Source organism: Scylla paramamosain, unplaced genomic scaffold (assembly GCF_035594125.1).
Source record: "Scylla paramamosain isolate STU-SP2022 unplaced genomic scaffold, ASM3559412v1 Contig62, whole genome shotgun sequence".
Taxonomy (NCBI): domain Eukaryota; kingdom Metazoa; phylum Arthropoda; class Malacostraca; order Decapoda; family Portunidae; genus Scylla; species Scylla paramamosain.
The window spans coordinates 34,204-55,539 of record NW_026973727.1 but is presented as its reverse complement, the minus strand read 5'-3'; the positions used below and the strand labels follow the sequence as shown (position 1 = coordinate 55,539).

Sequence of the window (21,336 nt, the reverse complement as noted above, 5' to 3'; positions counted from 1 at the left end):
TTTTGCAGGATATCAAAGAAGCCATGAAGTTGCTTTGGTAATAGAGCTATTGCTTTAATCTTTTCATAAATACCATACATCTCTTAAAAATTCCAGTTTGTGGTAAGATAACTATAAGATGACTTATAGCACATAACAAACAGTGAGATACACAGTCCTCAAGAAGAATTTGTCACAAGTTTTTATGAACACAATGTCATTTGGGGAAGAAAATTCAAGCAGAAAAGAAAGATTCTAGAGGATGTGTGAAAGTAACAGAGAAAAAAATGATGAAAATGATAATTTGTGTTATTTATTTAATTTATTAATTTACTTATTTACTTATTTATTTATTTGTTTTATTTTTTTTTTTTTATTTATTTATTTTTTTTTTGCAGATCTGGTTACTATCGAATGAACAAGGAGGTGGTGGAGGCAACATGCCAGTGTTTGCTAGCACAGGCAGACAAGGCAGAGGGAGCCTTGGTGTCAGCTGCTCAGTTGGAACAAACTGTCATCTCGGAGTTCTCACGATGCCTAATGCAGATCATTGGCAGCTACACGTCACGATCTAGAGGTCAGTGAACAGAGTGCTTCGTCCCTGACTCACCTTTTCCGTGCACTGCTGTACATTTCTGTTGAGCACCACATTACACCTCATGCCATTAACATTAAACTGTGAAGATATGAAGACTGTATGGTTGTGTGTGAGTAGTGCTTTCATGCATATCTTTTCAGTTTTAGTTAAGCTAGATAAATACATGGCCAGATACATTGAGAAATACATAAGTAATAGTGGAGATACACACAAAAATTAAATAATAAAGTATTGCAATGTTTTTTGTAAACTAATGAAGTGGTTTGTTGTCTTTCAGGGCTGGGTGACACGTAGCACTGAACTCAATGCATTGATATTATTTTGTGTATTTCAGTAGTATGTTGATATGGCAGGTCATTTTCCCTCACAAGAAATGCTCCCAAAATGAGGCACAAAAGTTTCTAGTTTTTGTTCTCATCAGTGTCAGGTGTTGGATAAAGAGCCTAAACTGCATTTTGCTAGACAGTTGATCATTTCCTTGTTTTGCTGAAAAAAAAAAAATAATAATAATTGCCTGCAAATATGTTGCCAGTCAGATGAGCACAGCCATGTGTCAGTGTTCATCACTAATTTATATCAATCTCTCTCTCTCTCTCTCTCTCTCTCTCTCTCTCTCTCTCTCTCTCTCTCTCTCTCTCTCTCTCTCTCTCTCTCTCTCTCTCTCTCTCTCTCTCTCTCTCATTTTATAAAACAGCACTTCTAGGAATGATAAGGAAAGTAAATTGATGGTTTACATGCAGTCCTGTTTTGTATCAGTAATGTATTCAGGGAACCCCAGTATTCATAACTTTATTTTGTTTTATTGTGCATTATGTTATTTCAAGTAATATATACAAATATATAATATTTTACATTATTATATAAGTATTAATGCCTGACAAATATTTTTTATAACTTAACAAGATTCTCTTCATGCTTAAAAGTCTTCATTCATGAGTTTCCACATTGTTCTTTCCTTTGCTAATAAATTTTGAGTTTGACAGCTAAACTTATAATTCAATAACCGTGCCTAGAAATTATAGTGCTTTTTACTGGATGCTGTGCAGAATGAGAAGCTGTGTTCATCATTATTATCATCATAAGTGTCTTGCTTCCTTCTCAGGACCTCAAAGTGGGACGTTTATAACTAGTGTGAACAGGAGGCGCATCCATTCCCATACATTATAGTTTATGCCACATCATATCTCCTATTTGTTCCCTACTTGCCATCCCACTCTTCTGGAGTGTCCATATAGTAATACACATGGACATTGTCCTAAACGGGTTTTCTTATCTCACATTTTGTTATCAGTTATTAACCTGATTTAAAGCTTAAGACTGAAAAGTAATTTCTCATTTGTGTCCTTAGTTCCACTTAATGTACTCAGGAGTGAAAGGATAAAGTAAGTGAGCTGATTAATGTGAAGTTAAGCCAAACTATCTCTTTTCTTATTTTATTTTTTTTATTATATTTGGCACTTGATTCACTCATAAGCAGATTTCATGGAGTAACTACAATCCATCCCAATCACTGACAGTATGCAGTTGGTTGGCCAGGCACAAACAACTATAGATACACTTGGATAAACTTGCTGGTCACTGCGGATGGTAATACTTTATACATTTTCACACAAATAAAATACCTTTACGTAAACTGTACTGTAAAAATAGCGACATGACTCGGGTGTTATTTAATATAGTGGAAAAAAATTATATATATATATATATATATATATATATATATATATATATATATATATATATATATATATATATATATATATCAAATCAAAGAAGAATATATATATCAAATCGAAAAGAAATCAAAAATTTCTTTTCGGCCTCCTCCTTCGCAGACATGACGATCCTGTCTCCTCGTCAGTCACCTGCAAACTAAACAGTTTGATCAAAATTTTGACAGGAGCCCCCACACGCATCAAAAATTTGACGACTCGTCAAAAAATATCAAACGGATTTGATCAATCAAAATTTTGCTTCAAATCTTTTTTTGACATCAAAACGTCCTACACACACTCAAATTTTGCATCAAAATTTTGATGCAAAATTTTGACGCTTTTTTTGAACGTGTATGGGCCCCTTAAGGGTAGTAGGCAGAGATATGAATGGTTGCTGTTGCTGCTGCTGATGATGATAGTGATGATGGTAGTGTTGTTTTGTTGTGACGTCACAGGTCCAGCTGACGCTCGCGCCTCGCTGCCTCGTCTCAGTCTTGTCCGTCGCTGTTGGTGTGTGTCGCATTTCTGTTTTCAGTGAAAAACGGCAATGGCTTTCGCTGTGCAGATTCGTCAACAGCTGCAGGCGCTTGTTTCGTCCGGCGGTTCCCACAAGGACCATGACAAGTGAGTGGTATGTGGTGTAGAGTGGTGGTGTGGTTCAGGGAGGCGGGAACACACAGAGGCTTGCCTGGCCAGGGGCAGCTCAACGGTGGCCTCAGCACAGTAAGATCACTTACTTACGCCCCATGACCGTTTTCCAGGGTGGGTAAAGCTCAGTTCCATACCCCCCCCCCTTAAGTGCTCAAGCTTGAATGCTAAATCTTCGGAGACTAACTCGAGTATCTAGTGGACCAATTTTGTCAAGCATAAGCTCCCCATCCCCCTGCGGTTAGGTTAGGTAATGTTTTATATAAAATGCTTCAGCAGCTAACCAAATCGGTATTTCTTGATAAGAAGTCCGTCCTCTCCATTCCACCGCTAACCTCCCCTAACCCCTCAAACAAGCTTGGGGACCTGTGGAGAATTGGGTTTTTTTGGGGGGGATGAAAAATAAGTGAAATAAGGGTGTTAAAAATCTAAGGAAATTTACCTTAATATTTCAAATTTCTCAAACATATCCTAGCCCCTAGACCCCTCCTGCTTGGGAGTTAATTGATTTGTTGTTTTCCAGAAACAGGGTTGTTCTGGAGTCCATTCTGAAAGCAGGCAATGAGAGTGATGTTGCAGAAGGACTTACTTATACTTACTTTCGATACTTTCGAAAATTCTGCCCATTAACAGCAGGGCTGAAGTCGGCTTCCGCCTGTCCCCGTCGATCCCACTGTCTCTTCCCTTTCCTGTTCCTGGAGTACTTCAGGCAAGGTGTTGTGGTGGCAGCTGGGGTATCCTGGTATTGGTGGATGGTCTGGTAGCCCTTCTAACCACTTATCTAGGTTTCTTTTAAAGGTTTCAGGGCTAGTTCCACTCAGATCTCTGAGTTCTTGGGGGAGGCAGTTAAACAGACGAGGTCCATTGTGGGTGAAGGAGTTGTGGGTCAGTGTCCTCACTCGTTGTATGGAGCCTTGGACACCCTTGATGAAGCAGAGTCTCCCTTTCCTCGGATGTTGGTTTACTATGATCCCCACGTTTGGTACTCTGTCCTCTAATATTTTCCACACGTACAGTATACAGTATCGCTCCCTTCTTCGCTGTAGCGAGTACAATTTCAGCTCACTGAGCCTTTCCCAGTAGTCCAAGTGCTGTACCTCCTGGATTCTTGCAGTGAAGGCTCTTTGGATGGCTTCTAGGGTAGTAATTTCTTGGATCTTGTGTGGGGACCAGAGTTGACAGCAATACTCCAGCCTTGGGAGTACCAGAGATTTCCATAGAGTCTTCAGGCACTGCCCATCCCTGGAGGCAAAGGTTCTCAGCACCCACCCACTCATGCTCTTTCCTGCTTCGGCTATTTTGTTGATATGGTGGGAAAAAGTTGCGTCGCTGCTCATATGGACTCCCAGATCCTTGACATGCTCTTTGTCTTCTATTGGCTGATTTTGTTATATTCATAGCATGTTGAGTTTTTAAGGACTTCGTTTCTCCCATAGCGTATCAGTTCAAATTTGTCGCCATTAAGGAGCATGTTGTTGGTTGATGCCCAGTCCAGTATTTTGTGCAAATATCCCTGAATATTGGCTGCATCTTCTGGGCATGTTATTTGATGTTTTATCCTGGTATCGTCTGCAAAGGAGGATGCTTCAGCGTGTTCCAGGTTGTCGTCAATGTCTCCTACATGGATTAAAAATAGGAGTGGTCCCAGCACTGAGCCTTGGGGCACTCCACTCCGTACAATGCTCAGTTCAGAGAGTTCACCTTGGACTGATACTTGTTGGGTCCTCCCAGTCAGAAAGCCGTGTAGCCATCTTCCAAGTGGGCCCACTATTCCATGTTTTCGGAGTTTGTACAGGAGTATCCCGTGGTCCACTTTATCGAAAGCTTTCGCAAAATCCAAATATATCACGTCAGCATTGTGGCCATCTTGTGTACTTTCTAGGATCCTCTCATAATGTTGTAGTAGCTGGAACAGGCATGAGCGGCCCTGTCTGAAACCATGTTGTCCATTGTTAAAGGCTTTCTTTTTGTCTAGGAATTCCACCATCCTCTTCCGTACTATTCTCTCACAGATCTTGATGAGGTGGGATGTCAGGGCAACTGGTCTGTATTTACTGGCTAGGCCTCTGCTGCCTCCCTTGTGTATGGGTGTGATGATGGCAGACTTGAGGGCTGCAGGCACTGTTCCAGATTGCAGTGAGAGTGACCACAGCATTTGGAGTGGTTTGGCTAGTTCCTGGCTGCAGTTTCTTAGCAGTTGGGCATGAAAGCCGTCGGGTCCAGCTGCTGCATCAGGGGCTATGGCTTTTATTGCCTCTGTTATGTCCTTCTCACTGATGCTGATTGAGGAAAGTGTTTGGGGGGTGTTGGAAGAGTCAGTGAAAAAAGGTCCTGGGTTGGTTATCCTCTTTTCCTCATTTGGGTTGCTGAAGACACTCTCATATTGGCTCCTCAGTATATTTGCCATTTGTTTGGGGTCCGCAGTCGGTTCTCCATCCACTCCATAGAGTGGTCCAACCACCGATTTGGCCTTCAGTTTCTTTCTTGCATAGGAGAAAAAGTACCTTGGGTTCTCCTTAATACGGGATACTGCTTCTTTTTCTTCTCTCTGTTGTTGTTCCTCATGAGATAGTTTAAGCTTGGTTTCTACCTCTTCAATTAGAGATTTGATTTTATCTTTGGCAGGTGTGAAGCTTGTTCTCCTAAGCTTGTTACAGAGTGAGTGTCTCCTTCTCATGAGGATTTTACGGTCTCAGGGAATTATGTTTTTGTCTTTTTTTCTTGCTTTCTGTGGTATGTGTCTGAGGCAGATTTCGCGACACCTTGCTACTATTTCCTTAAGGAGGTCATCTATATTGGTCATATGTAGTCGATGCTCCCAATTTGTGGCTCTCATTTCTGCTCTGACTTGTTCCCAGTTGATATTGGGGTTGTAGAAGTTCAGGTTGCCTATGTGGTCTTCAGCTGCTGCTCTCCTTTCGTAGTAATAGTCCTTAGGCTTGTCCGTGCTGGTTGTTTTTACATGAATGTAGTTGTGGTCGGACAGGATAGTTTCGCAGATTTCGTATGAGTGGATTAGGTTGTGGCTATTTGTGAGGATTAGGTCCAAAATGTTATTCCCCCTGGTAGGTTCCTTTATTATTTGGGAAAGGAAGTGCTTCACCATCAGGTTTGTAAGGGCTATAGCTTGTTGTTTGTCTTCAAGGCTGCCCCCGGTAATCCTCATATCCTCCCAGTTTATGTATGGGAAGTTAAAATCCTCAAGAATCAATACTTCCGTGGTCTGTCTTGGGAGGGAGTCTAGTATTTCTTTCTTCCTTAAAATTACCTCTTCGAACTGTTCTGATGATGTGTTTGGAGGTCTATATGCTGTAATTACCAGCTGATCTAGCTTTTTCAGGTAGATTGTCAGTAGCTCTGTTGTTCCGTTGGAAAATGTGCCCATATTCTCGGCACTTGCCGCCATGTCATTCCTGATATAATTTATGACTCCTCCGTGGCTTCTGTTTATTCTGTCAGCTCTGAAGATGGTGTAGCCATCAAAGGCGATTTCTGCATCCAGGTGATCTCTGGTCAAGTGGGTCTCTGTTAGTGCTAGAAACACTGAATTTTCTTGATGGGCTAGTTCCTTTAGCATTGGGAGTTTGACCTGGTTTGACTTTGGACAGAGACCTCTGATGTTTGCATAAGAGAAAGAGATTAGTGGTACATTCGGTTGCACCCCCTGTCCCTCATCTCCAGTCTTTCCAGTCTGTCCATTAGGTTGCCTATGGTTTTCTGTTGTTGTTTCTCCATTTCTGTTATTTTCTGGAAGACTTTGTCTAAAAAAAGATTCTGTTCTGTCTCCATGGTTTGGGACTGGTTTGCTGTGGCATTCTGTCTATCCTGCTGCTTTTCCATTGTAGGGTTCACCTTTACTTGCTCCTTTGGGGTGTTGTTCTGCTGAGGATGAGTTATGATGTCGTCCTCTCTCTTTCGTGTTGTTCCTTTTGGGTGCGGGTACCGACATATTTCTTCGAAGCAAGTTTGGGTCCAGATGGCATTTCGGCAGATGATTGGGTGGTAGTCCTGACACCTCCTGCCAAGCGTGCATCCTAATTTCTTATCCAGGCCATGCCTTAAAAGCTTGGTGCATGCTTTTGGATGGTTGTGGCTACAGCCTTCTCCCCTAACTCCAAATTTGCAAATATTCTTCCTATAGTATCTGCAGGTCTTGAGATGCCTTATGGGGTTGTCTACCTGGGTGGCGTCGGCAGGAGGAGGAGGAGTAATAGTAGTGGATTCAGTAGTTATGGTGCTTGGCCTAGCTTCATCACCTTTCTGATCCTTAGATTCTGTACTCTCCCCTTTTCCAGTGCTTTGTGTTGTTTCTGAACTAGGTAAATCTTGGGAGCCTAAAGGAGTGTTTTCATTTTTCTTGCTGTCTTCTATTTCTTCTGCCTGAGTGTCATAATCTGAATAGTTAAGTTTTACACAGAATAGACATGTGTATCTCCTATTGGATTTAGTCAGCACCACTACATAATAGGTTGGCAGCTCTGTGCATAGGTAGTGAGTCCACATGCTGCAGTTATTGCACTTAATACCCATATTGCAATGTTTTTGGCATTTTGTACATGGGTAAATATCAGTCTTACTTTGGGCTCTGTTGTTTACATCAGCTGATGTGGTAGCCTCCATCTTAGCTTCCTGGTCCATCCTTCTCTTATTTTGCTCAATATTCTACTGATGCTTCTACCTCAACTTCAATCTATCAATGAGACGTAATAGTGAGGGCACCGGCAGGCTGAGAGTAGCGAGAGCAGCCAGGCCTACCTGGCCTACGTAGCCACAACAACATCTATATGTATATCTATATTTCAAATTACGGTAAGATCTTTAATGAGAAGAGTCACCTGGTCAGCTACCCTGTAAACACGGTGTATTTCACTCTCTTGGCCCAGTAAGGGGGTAACAAGTGACAAATTCTGAGGGATGAGGGTAAAATAACAGCTAAATAACTCAGCACAGTCAACACTACAGGCTCACCAAGCTTTTATTGAAGCAAGTAAAGCTTTAGGAAATTATGTACAGAATTTAATTGGTGAAAATAAACCTTATTTAATGAACAATGAAGTTACTTTAACTTTGAGTGATTAAACCTAATACTGCCTCCTTTATCAAAGAGAATAAGCTATACATTGTCTTGATCCTGAGGTGTTGGTCTTCAGCTGAGAACACATACATTTAGTTATGCAGTAGGCAGGTGTTAGATACATAGCAGCAGAAAACTTACGTGTGTAGTAATCTCTCTCTCTCTCTCTCTCTCTCTCTCTCTCTCTCTCTCTCTCTCTCTCTCTCTCTCTCTCACTCACGGAGCTAAATGTCATTTTATGACGTTCATTCTGTCTTAGTATTTTTTCCTTATTGTAAACATTTTACATATATCTCATTCATCAACACCATTTATCATCATTGATGTGTTATGTTATTTCTGTTCAGTTGTGAAGGAGAATGTCAGTCTGGTAATATCTCGCCAGCTGCTCTCAGACGTCTCTACGCAACTCACATCCATGGCTGATGGTGTGGCAAAGACAGTAGCCCACTTCACTCTTGATAAAGTAAGTCATGCATGAACATTTCTCACCTACCAGCTGCTCATTGGTAGCAGTAGTTTTCTTTTATTCAGCTTGGATTATTTCAAACATGTGATGTAGCATTTAAGGAAGAAGCTGGAAAGAAAAGAAACAACATAATAACAAAGTATTTGTAATGTACATTGATTCACTATTAATGAATTTCTGTATGTGTGTTTTCTCCACACATCTGAAAGAAGCCTCACTCATTTGAATACCTTCAGGTTCAGCCTCAAGTCATCAGCTTTAAGGAACAAGTGGCCAGCATCAGGCAACACCTTGCTGACATATATGAGAGGGAGAGTTCCTGGAGAGAAGCAGCAGCTGTTCTTACTGGAATTCCTCTCGAAACAGGACAGAAGTAAGCACAAATAGAATTTCTGCTTAACTGATATGAACTGCAAATACTGTGATATTCAGGAATGTTTATCTTAAAGATTTCCATTCTAGTTTGGTTGCATATCATAATCTAGAAGCTGTATGCATGCAGTAGGCAAACATTTAATCCACAATTTGTATTAGCTGTAGTTATTTGTATATTTTCTCAAGAAGACAAGAAGAGTTGTTGTTGTTATTTGAATCATGTTTATGTATTCTTCAGGCAGTACAGTGTTGACTATAAGCTGGAAACCTACCTCAAGATTGCCCGCCTCTATCTGGAGGATGATGACCCAGTGCAGGGAGAGGCATATATTAACAGAGCCAGCATCCTGCAGGTGAGTCAGGCCAGCACTCCAGCTTCTGCTGTGCTGGGCAAGCACAACAGATTTTCAAAGGAATCATGAGAGCTAGACAACCAGGACACTGTATCACCATTAGAGTTGTAGAAGAGCACTAATGTTTCCTGCTCCATGGTGATATGACATGGCACTGAAATCACTGCTCTTGTGTTAGTCCTTGCATTTCCTTCTGACAAAGACTTCCATTATGGGTGTGGCCTGGGCAAATATCTCCAGTCATATCTTTACAACCATACTCTCATGCATCCTTCATTTCAACTTCAGCATTCCATCATGCCTTAGCCCTTTTCTCTTTATTAAGTATAAGTCATTTTTATTCAATGTTCATTTCCTAAACTTGGAATTATGTAAGGTCATTGATACTCAGTGATTGCATCATTCCAGGCAGAGTCCAAGAATGAACAGCTGCTCATCTACTACAAAGTTTGTTATGCAAGAGTTTTGGATTACCGACGGAAGTTCATAGAGGCAGCCCAGAGGTACAATGAGTTGTCTTACCGACCCATCATTCATGAGGATGAGAGGATGGAAGCTTTGAAGAAGGCTCTCATCTGTACTGTCTTAGCTTCAGCAGGTATGTATAAGACTTGTGACATATTCTCATGCTTTTAGGATGATCTTTTCAATAAATTTAATGGCCCACTAGCATGGTTCAGTAGTTTGAACATTCAAGGATTTGTTCATCCTGGTTCAGGAAAGAAGAATGAAATCTGAAAGCCCAGGTCAGTTTGAGAGAAAGATAGAGCAGTGTGTCTTGTTGCAGCGATCCAGGATGCTGGGGACGCTGTTCAAGGATGAGCGTTGCCAAAAGCTGCCCTGTTATCATATCCTGGAGAAGATGCACCTTGACAGGATCATCCGCCACAATGAACTCACAGAATTTGAGAACATGCTGCAGCCACATCAGCAGGCCACCACATCAGATGGTTGGTAGGAGTTGTGCTGCCAAGATGAAAATTAGTTTATCATGATCTCTTTCATCATCATTTTGAAAGGGAACATACATGCTTGCTTGTGTCAGGCTTGTCCAGCTAATAACAGTTCATCATTATATATGTGATTGTGGCATTTCATGAAGTGTGTCAGAAAAAAAACTTGCATATTAGTAGCCTACAGAGTGATGGAATCAAGGTCACATAGCAGTGATATCACTGGTAGACATGTGTGTTTGGAAAGCCTGAGACAATGCAGGAATATACTCATGTAATTTTTCCACAATTCTAGGGTCTACCATTCTGGACAGAGCTGTTACAGAACACAACCTGCTGGCAGCTAGCAAGCTTTATAACAACATAACATTCTCTGAACTTGGGGCTCTCCTTCAAATATCTCCAGCAAAAGCTGAGAAAATAGCCAGCCAGATGATTACTGAGGGACGCATGAATGGGTACATTGATCAGGTAAGGAAAGTTGTTTTATCTTTAAGAACACAGAACACAACAAGATTGAATTAATGTTGAAGACAGAAATCTTTTTCCTTAGGAATCCTTATTTTTAGTTCTCCGTCTGTCTTTATACCAGGCAGGTAATCTCACATGGGGTGACCCAGACAAAGCACCACACACTCATGCACTCATTCACACTCTTAGGATCATCAGCCGTTGGTGGAAAAATGAGTGAGGGGAAAATAAGATTAAAGCATGCAAGGAAAAAATGCCAGGATAGGAATGAAAGGTGACATTTGTTGTAGCCATTTCCTTTTGGAGAGTTCATAAAAACCAGTGTCAGATATAGATCAGATATAGATAAGTTCTCTCCTTCTCAGATTGATGGCATCCTCCACTTTGAGGCACGTGATGTCCTTCCTCAGTGGGATAAGCAGATCCAGTCTCTCTGTTTCCAAGTGAATGGCATCATTGAAAAAATCAATATTGCACATCCAGAATGGGTGGCTAAGGTTATGGATGAACAAATGATGCAATGATAGAACAAATTCCAGACTAGTGTTATAATTTGTTCCAGTAAGTATGCAGGATCAAGAGTTATGGCATGTGAATTTGCAACATGTGTTCTGGTTTACATTTTTGAGTATTACACTAAAGATAGATGTAAGAAAATTACAGAATATTTGAAGTGCAAGATAAAGAAGCTCAATAAAATTATTGAACCATAAAATTCATCCTCTTAACTACAGCTAATGCCTATGATACAGGTTGGACAGGAAGACTTTAAGGTTATCAGCCCATCACTACCACTGTCATACCTTTTGCCCCTTCATCCTGTCTGTCCTACCTCCCATCACCTGCATGTGGTCTGGTGTACATACATGTCTACTCTCACAACTGACCCTTGTAGGCTCCACAAACTGATGGTACTTACAGGTGACTTGTTCTGTTACTTACCTTCTAATCCAGCAGCAAGATGTAGGATGCTGTGTGCTCGGTGTTAAATGTATGTGTGTGTGCATGCGCGCTTGCACCAGCGTGATCTGGCAAGGTGAAAGGTGCGTTTTTGAAAGTTGCCATGCTCCTCTCACCATCTTCCTCCAGTCAGTGTTGTAAATGTGATGTTCACTACTTTACTGTCAAGGTGATGTAATTAAAGAATGCTGATTACAGTGAATATGCTAATGAGAGGCAACCCTTTCATAAATCTGCTGCGGGTGGTCCTAATGAAGCGTAACCCTGCAAACTTTCGCAGGGGAAAGAAAATGTTCTCCGAAAAGTAGCCATAGTATAACTAAGGGAAGAGAGAAAGAAGAAGAAAAAAAAAGTACTTCAAGAAGCATCAGGAGGCAGACCATGGAAGCAGGCAAGACAGAGGGTGAAGGCTAGGAAGGCTTATTAGGCGGGTGGGAGAGCGCGATGGCTCGGTGGGATTGACTGATCCTGTGGGATGTACTGATGCCTTCCCTTTGCCTTTCTCTGTACCATCAGTCCCGGGACTCAGGCTCTGCGTCTCACGAGGAAGGTATAAAGTCTTAATTGGTGTCTTATGGTACGTGCACTGAGAAAGGTGGTTTCCCCGCGTGAGCAAGGCTTTCTAGACTTGGCACACGTGTGTAGCATACACGGTGCCGGGTCATGGACAGTAAAAAGTCGAAATGTGTGAAAGTGTAATCTGTCACTCGAACCGTAGAAAAAACACTTATCTTCAATTAGAGCCTTTTAAATGTAGAAGTCTTATTAATCTGTCACTAGAACCGTAAAAAGACCCTTAAAAAACAATGTAGCTTCAACTAGACCTTTGGAAAATAGAAATCATGATAATCTGTCATTATAGCCGTTAAAAAAAAAAAAAAAAAACTTAACAACCCATGTAACTTAAACTAGGTCCTTTGAATGTAGTGGAGGTGCGGCACAGAAGTCTTTCAGAATAATGGTCGTGGAGCTGCGACACTGCCAGGTAAATGATTCAAGAAGTTAGGTGTTTGCCGTATGACCCGATGCTATTACTTGCTTTGGTGACGCCAGATTAACACTGAAGGCCGTATTCTTAATCTTAAGGAATCGGCAACGACCTGATGATGATGATACACACACACACACACACACATTTTCCTACCATCTACTGCGCTTATAGCATTTCATCTGTTATATTTGTTTATTTTTGTAATTTAATTTTCTATTATTTTTCAATTGAGTGTTGTAAGGGCTTCCCACAAGTAGACTCTACTTACCTTTCAGCTGGCTTATCCACCTACTATCTCTAATAGTGCCCGTCCCTTATGCCAGGACGCAGGGCTCCCTGTGCACTCCATCATTACAGATTCACTCTATCCCTCGTGTTTGCGTATACCTTTCTCTTCCTTCCAGTGAGGTAGTCAGCCTGAGGGTCCTGTATTCAGCACATCTTTTGTCGTGTTCTATAAATTTGCACTTTAATTGCAGCCCCTTAATTTCTTAACCACTGTATAGATGGCACAATTCATAATGTATATATTAATGTAATGTAATGTGGCAACGATTGTGGCAATATTCTATTATGATAACAAATTAAGCCAACAAAATCTTTCACTCACAAACGTTCATGTGGACCGTGCAAGAGAGTGGAACCTCTCACGTGGCTAGTCGGGGGTGGTGAGTGATGCGTCTCACCACCAGGTGCTCGACACAGGGCAAGAGAGGCCTTTCATCACCATCCTGCCGGTGCGTGAACGCCTCAATTACCATACTATTCGCACACCCTCCAAGAGGGGAGTGACTCGCAAACTCTTCCCAGAGTGGAGAATGAAGCGAGATGTGGCAACCTTAGCAACAGGTGACTATATAAGAGAAATAATACGAGCCTCAGTCCACAATATGTTAAACATAAAAACTGAAAGAACAATCAGAGTAATTAATAACTATGAAAGAAAATGGAAAATTAAAACAAACATGAATAAATTCACGCCTCTCCACCTCGGAGCCAAAAAAACCTTTCCCTTAATCATCAACGACGAAGAAATAGAATTTAAAAATAATGGCAAATGTCTAGGTCTAACCATTACCACCACTGGTTATTACAAACACATTCAGGAACGAAAGAATATAGCAGATGTTGCACTACAGAAACTATATAAACTATAAATTGCCAGAAAAAAATCAAAATTCACTTAGTTAAAGCACTAATCCTACCTATACTAACTATCCACCAATCCCAACGCACACTATGAGTAAACACCAGATAAGCAAACTACAAAAAGTACAAAACAAAGCACTGAGATTCGCCACCAACCAGAAACACCCGTACACTATGACAACAGAACAAATACACACACACACTAGAACAACACCTCTTAACATACGCCTACACTACAGAGCCAAGACAATATGGAACAGAATAGAAGAACTAGAAATACCAACCTACCAAGCCCTTAAAGACAAACTAAACCAAATAGACAAGTACCACCGTGACTACCCAAGCAGCCTGCAGGCATGTAGCACTACACCCACACCAATTTACTAACAGTCCAACCGACAATACATACTTACCTTGATTCACTTACCTTACCTCAGTCCACACTGGCGGCAGCTTCCAGCTTCAGGCGGGACAGTTGGAGCTCTCGGGTTGAGACGGGCACCAGGGGAGCGAGCCTCTGACGCGCGCCACACCGCCCCTCGCAAACACCACCCGCGCCTCCCTCACACCCTCGCCGAACACAACAATACCCCAACGGCAGCAGTGGTTTTGTCCTTGTGAGTACAAACTAAGGCTTGTGTTTGTACATATTAATTACTGATTAATAGGATATAAGGCAAGAAGGAAAAATTTTCCTGTTTTATTATTATTATTACTATTATTATTATTATTATCATTATTGTTTAAGTTTTATTATAATCGAAAGAAATGCGATGTCACTGGTAGTCGCGAGAGTTTTAGTGATACAGGTACAGCTTCAAGAACACACACACACACACACACACACACACACACACACACACACAGAGCATCCATCGACTCACTCAACCGACCTAACCACCCAACCACCCATTAAACTCCAGCCCGATCTCCTACACAAACACACACACACACACTGTCTATCCACCCACCCGCTCATCCACGTAGCACCCCGCCTTAGTAGTCTCCCCCAAACACATGCAGCCCCGCCCACTCCCCACCACCCACACGCGCCTTCACGCAGGTCATTCCACCGCTGCGTACGGTGCCCCGGTCAGGCACGGGTCCCGTCTCAGTGGTCGCGTCATCTTACTGGGAAGAAAATAGAGGAGGTACAGAGGTGTCCCTGTCAGTACTCCCTTCTCGTGCGTCAGATGTCACTATCACTCCTACTACTGTTACTGTTACTACTGCTACTACTGCTGCTACTACTACTACAACCACCACCGTACTGCTTTTGCTGCTGCTGCCGCTAAAACAATAACAACAACAACAAGAACTACTACTACTACTATTACTACTACTACTACTACTACTACTACTACTACTACTACTACTACTACTACTACTATTACTACTACTACAACTACTACTACCACCACCACCACTACTGCTACTACTACTAGTACTATTACTACTACTACTACTACTACTACTACTACTACTACTACCACCATCACCACCACCACTACTACTACTACTACTACTACTAGTTTTATTAATGCCACTGCCACTACGTGTATCTCAATTACCACCGTCACCACCATCATTACCGCTACCTTCACTACTACTATCACCACCACCACCACCACCACCACTACCAGTACTACTACTGCCACTAACGCAGCCAGGACCTCTAGCACAGAATCATAATAACGAAGCTAACAAAGGCCGCCCCTCGTGGCCCGCGGCTGCTGGGTGCCAACTAATGGCAAGGCATGTCGAGCGTTTAGCAACATTTTTATACAATGTATTCAAGGCACATAGATGACAAGCTGCCTCCCTGACGTCCTACTGCGTCAGATCCTCGAGGCTCTGACAGGGCAGGGATAACGGCCAGGGGTGTGGCGTAGCTCGTGGGTCTAGCGGGCGGGGATGATCTGTGCTGGCGGCTCAGTGGATGGTAGACGAGACTGGCAGGGATGACGGACTGGGGTGTGGCTTAGCTTGAGAGTCTAGTGGGCAGGGTTGTGGTTTGCTGGCGGCGTGGTGTCTTGGTGGGCAGTGAGCTGATGTGTCTGTGGGATGGTGGATCACTGGGGCTGGGCTGGATTAGTGAACTTTTGTGTTAGACTGGGTATTGGTAGGTTGGTGGACTGAAGGACTGGTGGGTTTGTGGATTTATGGGTAACTGGAATGGGGGGACTTAAAGTATTATTACACCTGAGGACTGATGACTGTGTAGAGGTAAGCTGCCAGGCGGTGAGTGGAGGTTTCACCAACATAGTAGCGACACTACTTCCCTTTAGAGACAGCACGTCAGTTATAAGTAGTCTTGACATACGCACATACATACACACAGTCCTCCCCTTCACAGAGAGCACACTGATTTAAGTTAGTCTTCACACACACACACACACACACACACACACACACACACACACACACACACGGTCATCAGTCTCGCTGTCTTCGTTGCAGCCTCGTTTTTATCAAAAAACCACTTGCCTTTGGTCTTGTCTTGTCATGTATCACTGAGCATGGCGAGCTTCACCGCGGTACTCCAGCGTGCTATTCTTGAATGCTGCCACCCAGTCGTCGGGCAAAAGGCAGGAGGAAGACGGAGGCAATGATGGATAGAGAAAGATCACCGATTTTACTTCTTTTCTTTGAGTGACTGATGACTTCAACTAGTGATCGTTCTCCGCCATTCCTTCGACTTGGCCTAACAAAGACTGATTTTCCGACTGGCTTAATGTGATGCAACAGTGATGTCATATGTCGCTAAGAGAGAGAGAGAGAGAGAGAGAGAGAGAGAGAGAGAGAGAGAGAGATATTGAATAAAACCAGTGTAGGTCGTGACACACTTTAATTGATGCATAATCCAATACTTTGAAAAAAGAAAGTTAGATTCCATTTTTCATCTCTTGCTTTTCGGATTAATCTATGTAGAGAAACATGCAAATTTATGAATGGTGCATATTCATGAGTCATCTTAATCTTTATCCTCACTTAGTTTTCTGTTACAATCACCCGTTATTCTGTCACTTTTACTAATAGCGCGCTATGTAACTCACTTTATACTCTTTTGGATGTAAGAGGGGCTCTGGCAAAGGGAGACAAAAGAAAGACAACAACCCCACTGAGGTGCCAGGCCCTACCTTCCGTAACTAAGTATTTCTCCCTATAGGCTACATTCAAATAGTCGGGGGAAGGACATTTAATTTCAAACAATAAGGAACAGCTGCATAACAAGCTTACCCCCGAGGCTTCCTGAGCTACCTAACTTGATCTTCTTACTTACTTTCTGAGTAGAAAAAGAGGGAGTGAAAAAGTAGAGAGCACGTACCATATATATATATATATATATATATATATATATATGTAGCGAAGGTGAAGTGCTACTTGGCCGCCCGGGAGTCGCTCAAGCGAGAAGTTTAGGCTCCCAACTATGCCTCTTGGTCATAGCAGTGTTTAGTCCTTTAAGGGTAACAGTTTCCAGTGTTACAACATTGTAGCTCTGGCAAAGGAAACTTAGCCTGGGTATTCTCTATTTATTCAACAATTATTATTAAAGGTTTATTGAGTATTATGTCAACATATACATATATACATATTGCACAAAGGAAAAAATATACATGAATGTACATAATACACAAAGCGGGCACCAGCCCGCAGGTGGGGGAGTCTTGGGGCCCGGTGGTGGGCGGTGCGGTGGCGCGGCGAGGAGTGCTGCTCGCCGGTTAGGAAAGGAGCTGCGACCTGTTCAGCGGGGCGGGGGCGCTGCCCTGAGAACTCGCAGCATCAGGTCTGTGGGCGTGTGGCGGACGATGAGGGCAGCCCTGGCCTCGCAATCACTAAACACAACAAACGACACATACAAAATTATGGAAAAAAAGAGTGTATGTGTGTGTGTATGTCTGTGTGAAGAAAGGAGTAGTAAGATGTGTTGAGAAGATGTGTAACACATGTGTTAAAGAGCGTGCAAAGAATGTGACAAGTAAGAGAAATGTATAAAGATATGAAAGACAAGAGCGTGTGCAGTAGAGAGAGTGAAAACGGAAGGGTGATAATGAAATAGAAAACGGAGTGCTAGGAGCGGTGACTTGTGTCCCGCTACATATATATATATATATATATATATATATATATATATATATATATATATATATATATATATATATATATATATATATATATATATATATATATATATATATATATATATATATATATATATATATATATATATATATATATATATATATATATATATATATATATATATATATATATATATATATATATATATATATATATATATATATATATTTTTTTTAAGAGATGCTACTTTCTTTATTGATTAAAAAGGAAGCCTCACTAATATCCTGGCAAGGCGGACTGCTATTCTCATTGGCTGACCAGGAAGCCACGTTAACTCTTGATTGGAGGATGTGGAAATACGAAAGAACCACTCAGCTCGGAAAATTTGTCAATAGGGGAAACCAGCCGCGGACAAAGGGACGAGTGTGGGCGTTGGGAGGGAGGGAGGGAAGGCAGGGAGGAAGGATAGGTTGGAGGGTGGGAGGGCAGGAGAGAGAGAGAGAGAGAGAGAGAGAGAGAGAGAGAGGAGGGGGGTGCCGTATTTTCAGAGGTCACAAAGATAATTAGCCTGGTCCTCATGGATCTTTTTTTCCACTGATGATGCTGAATATTTGTTAAATTATCAGCAAAATCATAAAAATCCCAATAACTTCCACTAGAGCTGTCACAACCAGTGGAAATAAGAAGACATGGAAACATTTTAGAATACAATTCACGAACTACGAAGAAAAATAAAAGAAATATAAGAGCGCCTAGATGCAGTACTTTATTTTCATCCCTTCCTTTTTTTTTCTTGGTTTGTTTCGAGCTCGTGTTTTTGGGACAGACAATTGCGTCACGCACGGCTGAGGCTCGCACGGTGTCATCAAGGGGACACACGATATGGAATTTCCGGCACAGTTTTTTTTTTTTTTTCACCTGCATGTTGTGGGAGCGTCTATATAGATTTCAAAGGGACACATAGGAAAAACAATGAAGAACGGAACAAAAACAAACTACTAGTCTTTAAGTGGTTTAGGGATTATAACAAGGGGGACGTAAACAAAATTCTTATGATCAATAATCAGGATATAACAAGAAATAACGGTTTCAGACTTGAAAAATTTAGGTTCAAGAAAGAGATAGGAAGGAATTAGTTCTGAAATAGAGTGGTATATGAATGGAACAACCTCAATAATCAGGTTTGTAGTGTTGAGTCAATAGGGAGCTTTAAAAGAAGATTAGACAAATTTATGGATCGGGATGATAGGTAGAGATAGGTAGGTGTATTTCATACAGGGGCTGCCACGTGTAGGCCTGATGGCTTCTTGCAGCTTCCCTTATTATCTCATGTTTTCATGGAAGAACACTGAGAAGAAGAAAAAAGAAAAAAACACCAGCTGATATATTAAACATTGTGCAGCAAATAACATTCTCTCTCTCTCTCTCTCTCTCTCTCTCTCTCTCTCTCTCTCTCTCTCTCTCTCTCTCTCTCTCTCTCTCTCTCTCTCTCTCTCTCTCTCTCTCTCTCAGCATTATTATTTTTTCTATTTGCATCAATGTCAATTTTATGTCACTAACGAGTTAAACATTTCACCACAAGACAAACAAACGGACACACACACACACACACACACACACACACACACACACACACACACACACACACACACACACACACACACACACACATGTAGATGGCCACCATGAGATCTATCCTTCTTCCTTAATTGTCTTTCCACTCCCACCTGTTACGCTGAAGCTTTTTAAGAAATTACACACTACTGTTTATTACTTTTATCTCCGGGTTGATGCGAGCCCCAGCGGGGAGTGGAGTCTCCTTGTTACTGCTTGGCACACTACTACTAGTTATTACTTGAGGCAGGCAGGCAGGTGGGTCGGGGGGAGAACAGATGGATGGGTAGCCAGGTAGATAGGTAGATAAAATAGATAGATAAATAGATGGATAGAAAGATAGATAGATATATAGGTATATAGATAGATGGATAGACAGATTGATAAATAGATAGATAAATAGACAATTGGTAGATAGATAGACAGATAAACAGATGATTTGATACATAAACATGCTGAATGAAAGAATCTATGAGTTTGACAAAAGGAGGCACGGTTTCAGAGAGAGAGAGAGAGAGAGAGAGAGAGAGAGAGAGAGAGAGAGAGAGAGAGAGAGAGAGAGAGAGAGTCAAGGAGATGAGACGTAAATACAGAGACAGACAGACAGACAGACAAAAAAGAGACAGATAGGCAGACAGACAGACAAGAGACATACCCTAACATGAATAATACTAACCCTCTTGGCTGTCTGAATACTCCGAGGTCCAGCGGCCACTGTGTCTCTCCTTAGCCTGAGCAGCAAGACACGCTGGAGGCGGCTCAGGGGATCTTTCATTAGCTATTATAATCCACGTCTTTCCCGTCGAGCGAGTACTTAATGGGATGAAAGAAGCTGGAGAGAGAGAGAGAGAGAGAGAGAGAGAGAGAGAGAGAGAGAGAGAGAGAGAGAGAGAGAGAGAGAGAGAGAGAGAGAGAGTTGGTATATTCCCTTTCTTATATTATACGTTCACCGTCCCTGTGTGTGTGTGTGTGTGTGTGTGGAGAGAGAGAGAGAGAGAGAGAGAGAGAGAGAGAGAGAGAGAGAGAGAGAGAGAGAGAGAGAGAGAGAGAGAGAGAGAGAGAGAGAGAGAGAGAGAGAGAGAGAGAGAGAGAGAGAGAGAGAGAGAGAGAGAGAGAGAGAGAGAGAGAGAGAGAGAGAGAGAGAGAGAGAGAGAGAACATTTTAGGAAAAAAATTTGCTAACAGATTAACATTTGGCGTTAAAAAACAATAGTTAACTTACCTTATCCTCATCCCTCTCTCTCTCTCTCTCTCTCTCTCTCTCTCTCTCTCTCTCTCTCTCTCTCTCTCTCTCTCTCGTTCCATAATAACATTAATATCAGAGGAGTGCTCGAGTGGCATGTCCCGCGGCGCTCCTTCCTCCCTTCAACTGATGAACCAATGTTATTCTGCCGCCTGTGCATGTGTGTGTATGTGTGATGGAGACACAATCACAGATGCCGGCAATGAAGGGGGCCAGGCTCCATAACGCCACAGCGGCTCGTCCCTGAGTCCTCCCAGCGCGGCGTGTCAAAACGGGCGTGGTCACGTGGGGTGCAATTTTGCCCTTCCTTTGACACCAGTGTTATCAGGACCCTGTGAAGGCCCGCCACCTCATCAACATTTCCACATTTCCAGCATGCGGCCATTTTTACCTGTTCCTTTCCTCACATCAAGGCGGGAATACTCAGCCAGCGTGGCGGAGCAGATAGTACCTCTGCCAAAATTGTGGGCGGAATGGAGTGCAAGGCTTCTGCTATGGTCGCTTCAGTGGACGGCTGCGTTGCCGGTGGTATTGAGAAATCGTGGGGATATTGGTGCAATGGTGATGTATTTGTTGTCTCCTAATGTGTAGCATTCTGTAATATATTATATAATGCTATAAGGGTTTTGTTTATGCTGCATGAGTGGACCGCAAGAGTTGTT

General features: G+C 42.1%; 1 protein-coding gene across 1 annotated transcript in view; it reads left to right on the top strand.

Annotated features, from left to right (window-relative positions):
* The first annotated feature begins 417 nt into the window (after nt 1-417).
* Nucleotides 418-21,336, top strand: part of LOC135098432 (COP9 signalosome complex subunit 4-like) — a 52,943-nt gene continuing 32,024 nt past the window's right edge. The window contains exons 1-11 of the mRNA XM_064000806.1: nt 418-556; nt 2,748-2,916; nt 3,464-3,654; nt 8,362-8,480; nt 8,720-8,856; nt 9,097-9,211; nt 9,620-9,809; nt 9,958-10,161; nt 10,460-10,635; nt 11,001-11,196; nt 14,173-14,352. Of these exons, the coding sequence (XP_063856876.1) occupies nt 2,840-2,916; nt 3,464-3,654; nt 8,362-8,480; nt 8,720-8,856; nt 9,097-9,211; nt 9,620-9,809; nt 9,958-10,161; nt 10,460-10,635; nt 11,001-11,159 (1,368 nt within the window). The 5' untranslated portion in view covers nt 418-556; nt 2,748-2,839 and the 3' untranslated portion in view covers nt 11,160-11,196; nt 14,173-14,352. The remainder of the gene's footprint in view (nt 557-2,747; nt 2,917-3,463; nt 3,655-8,361; nt 8,481-8,719; nt 8,857-9,096; nt 9,212-9,619; nt 9,810-9,957; nt 10,162-10,459; nt 10,636-11,000; nt 11,197-14,172; nt 14,353-21,336) is intronic.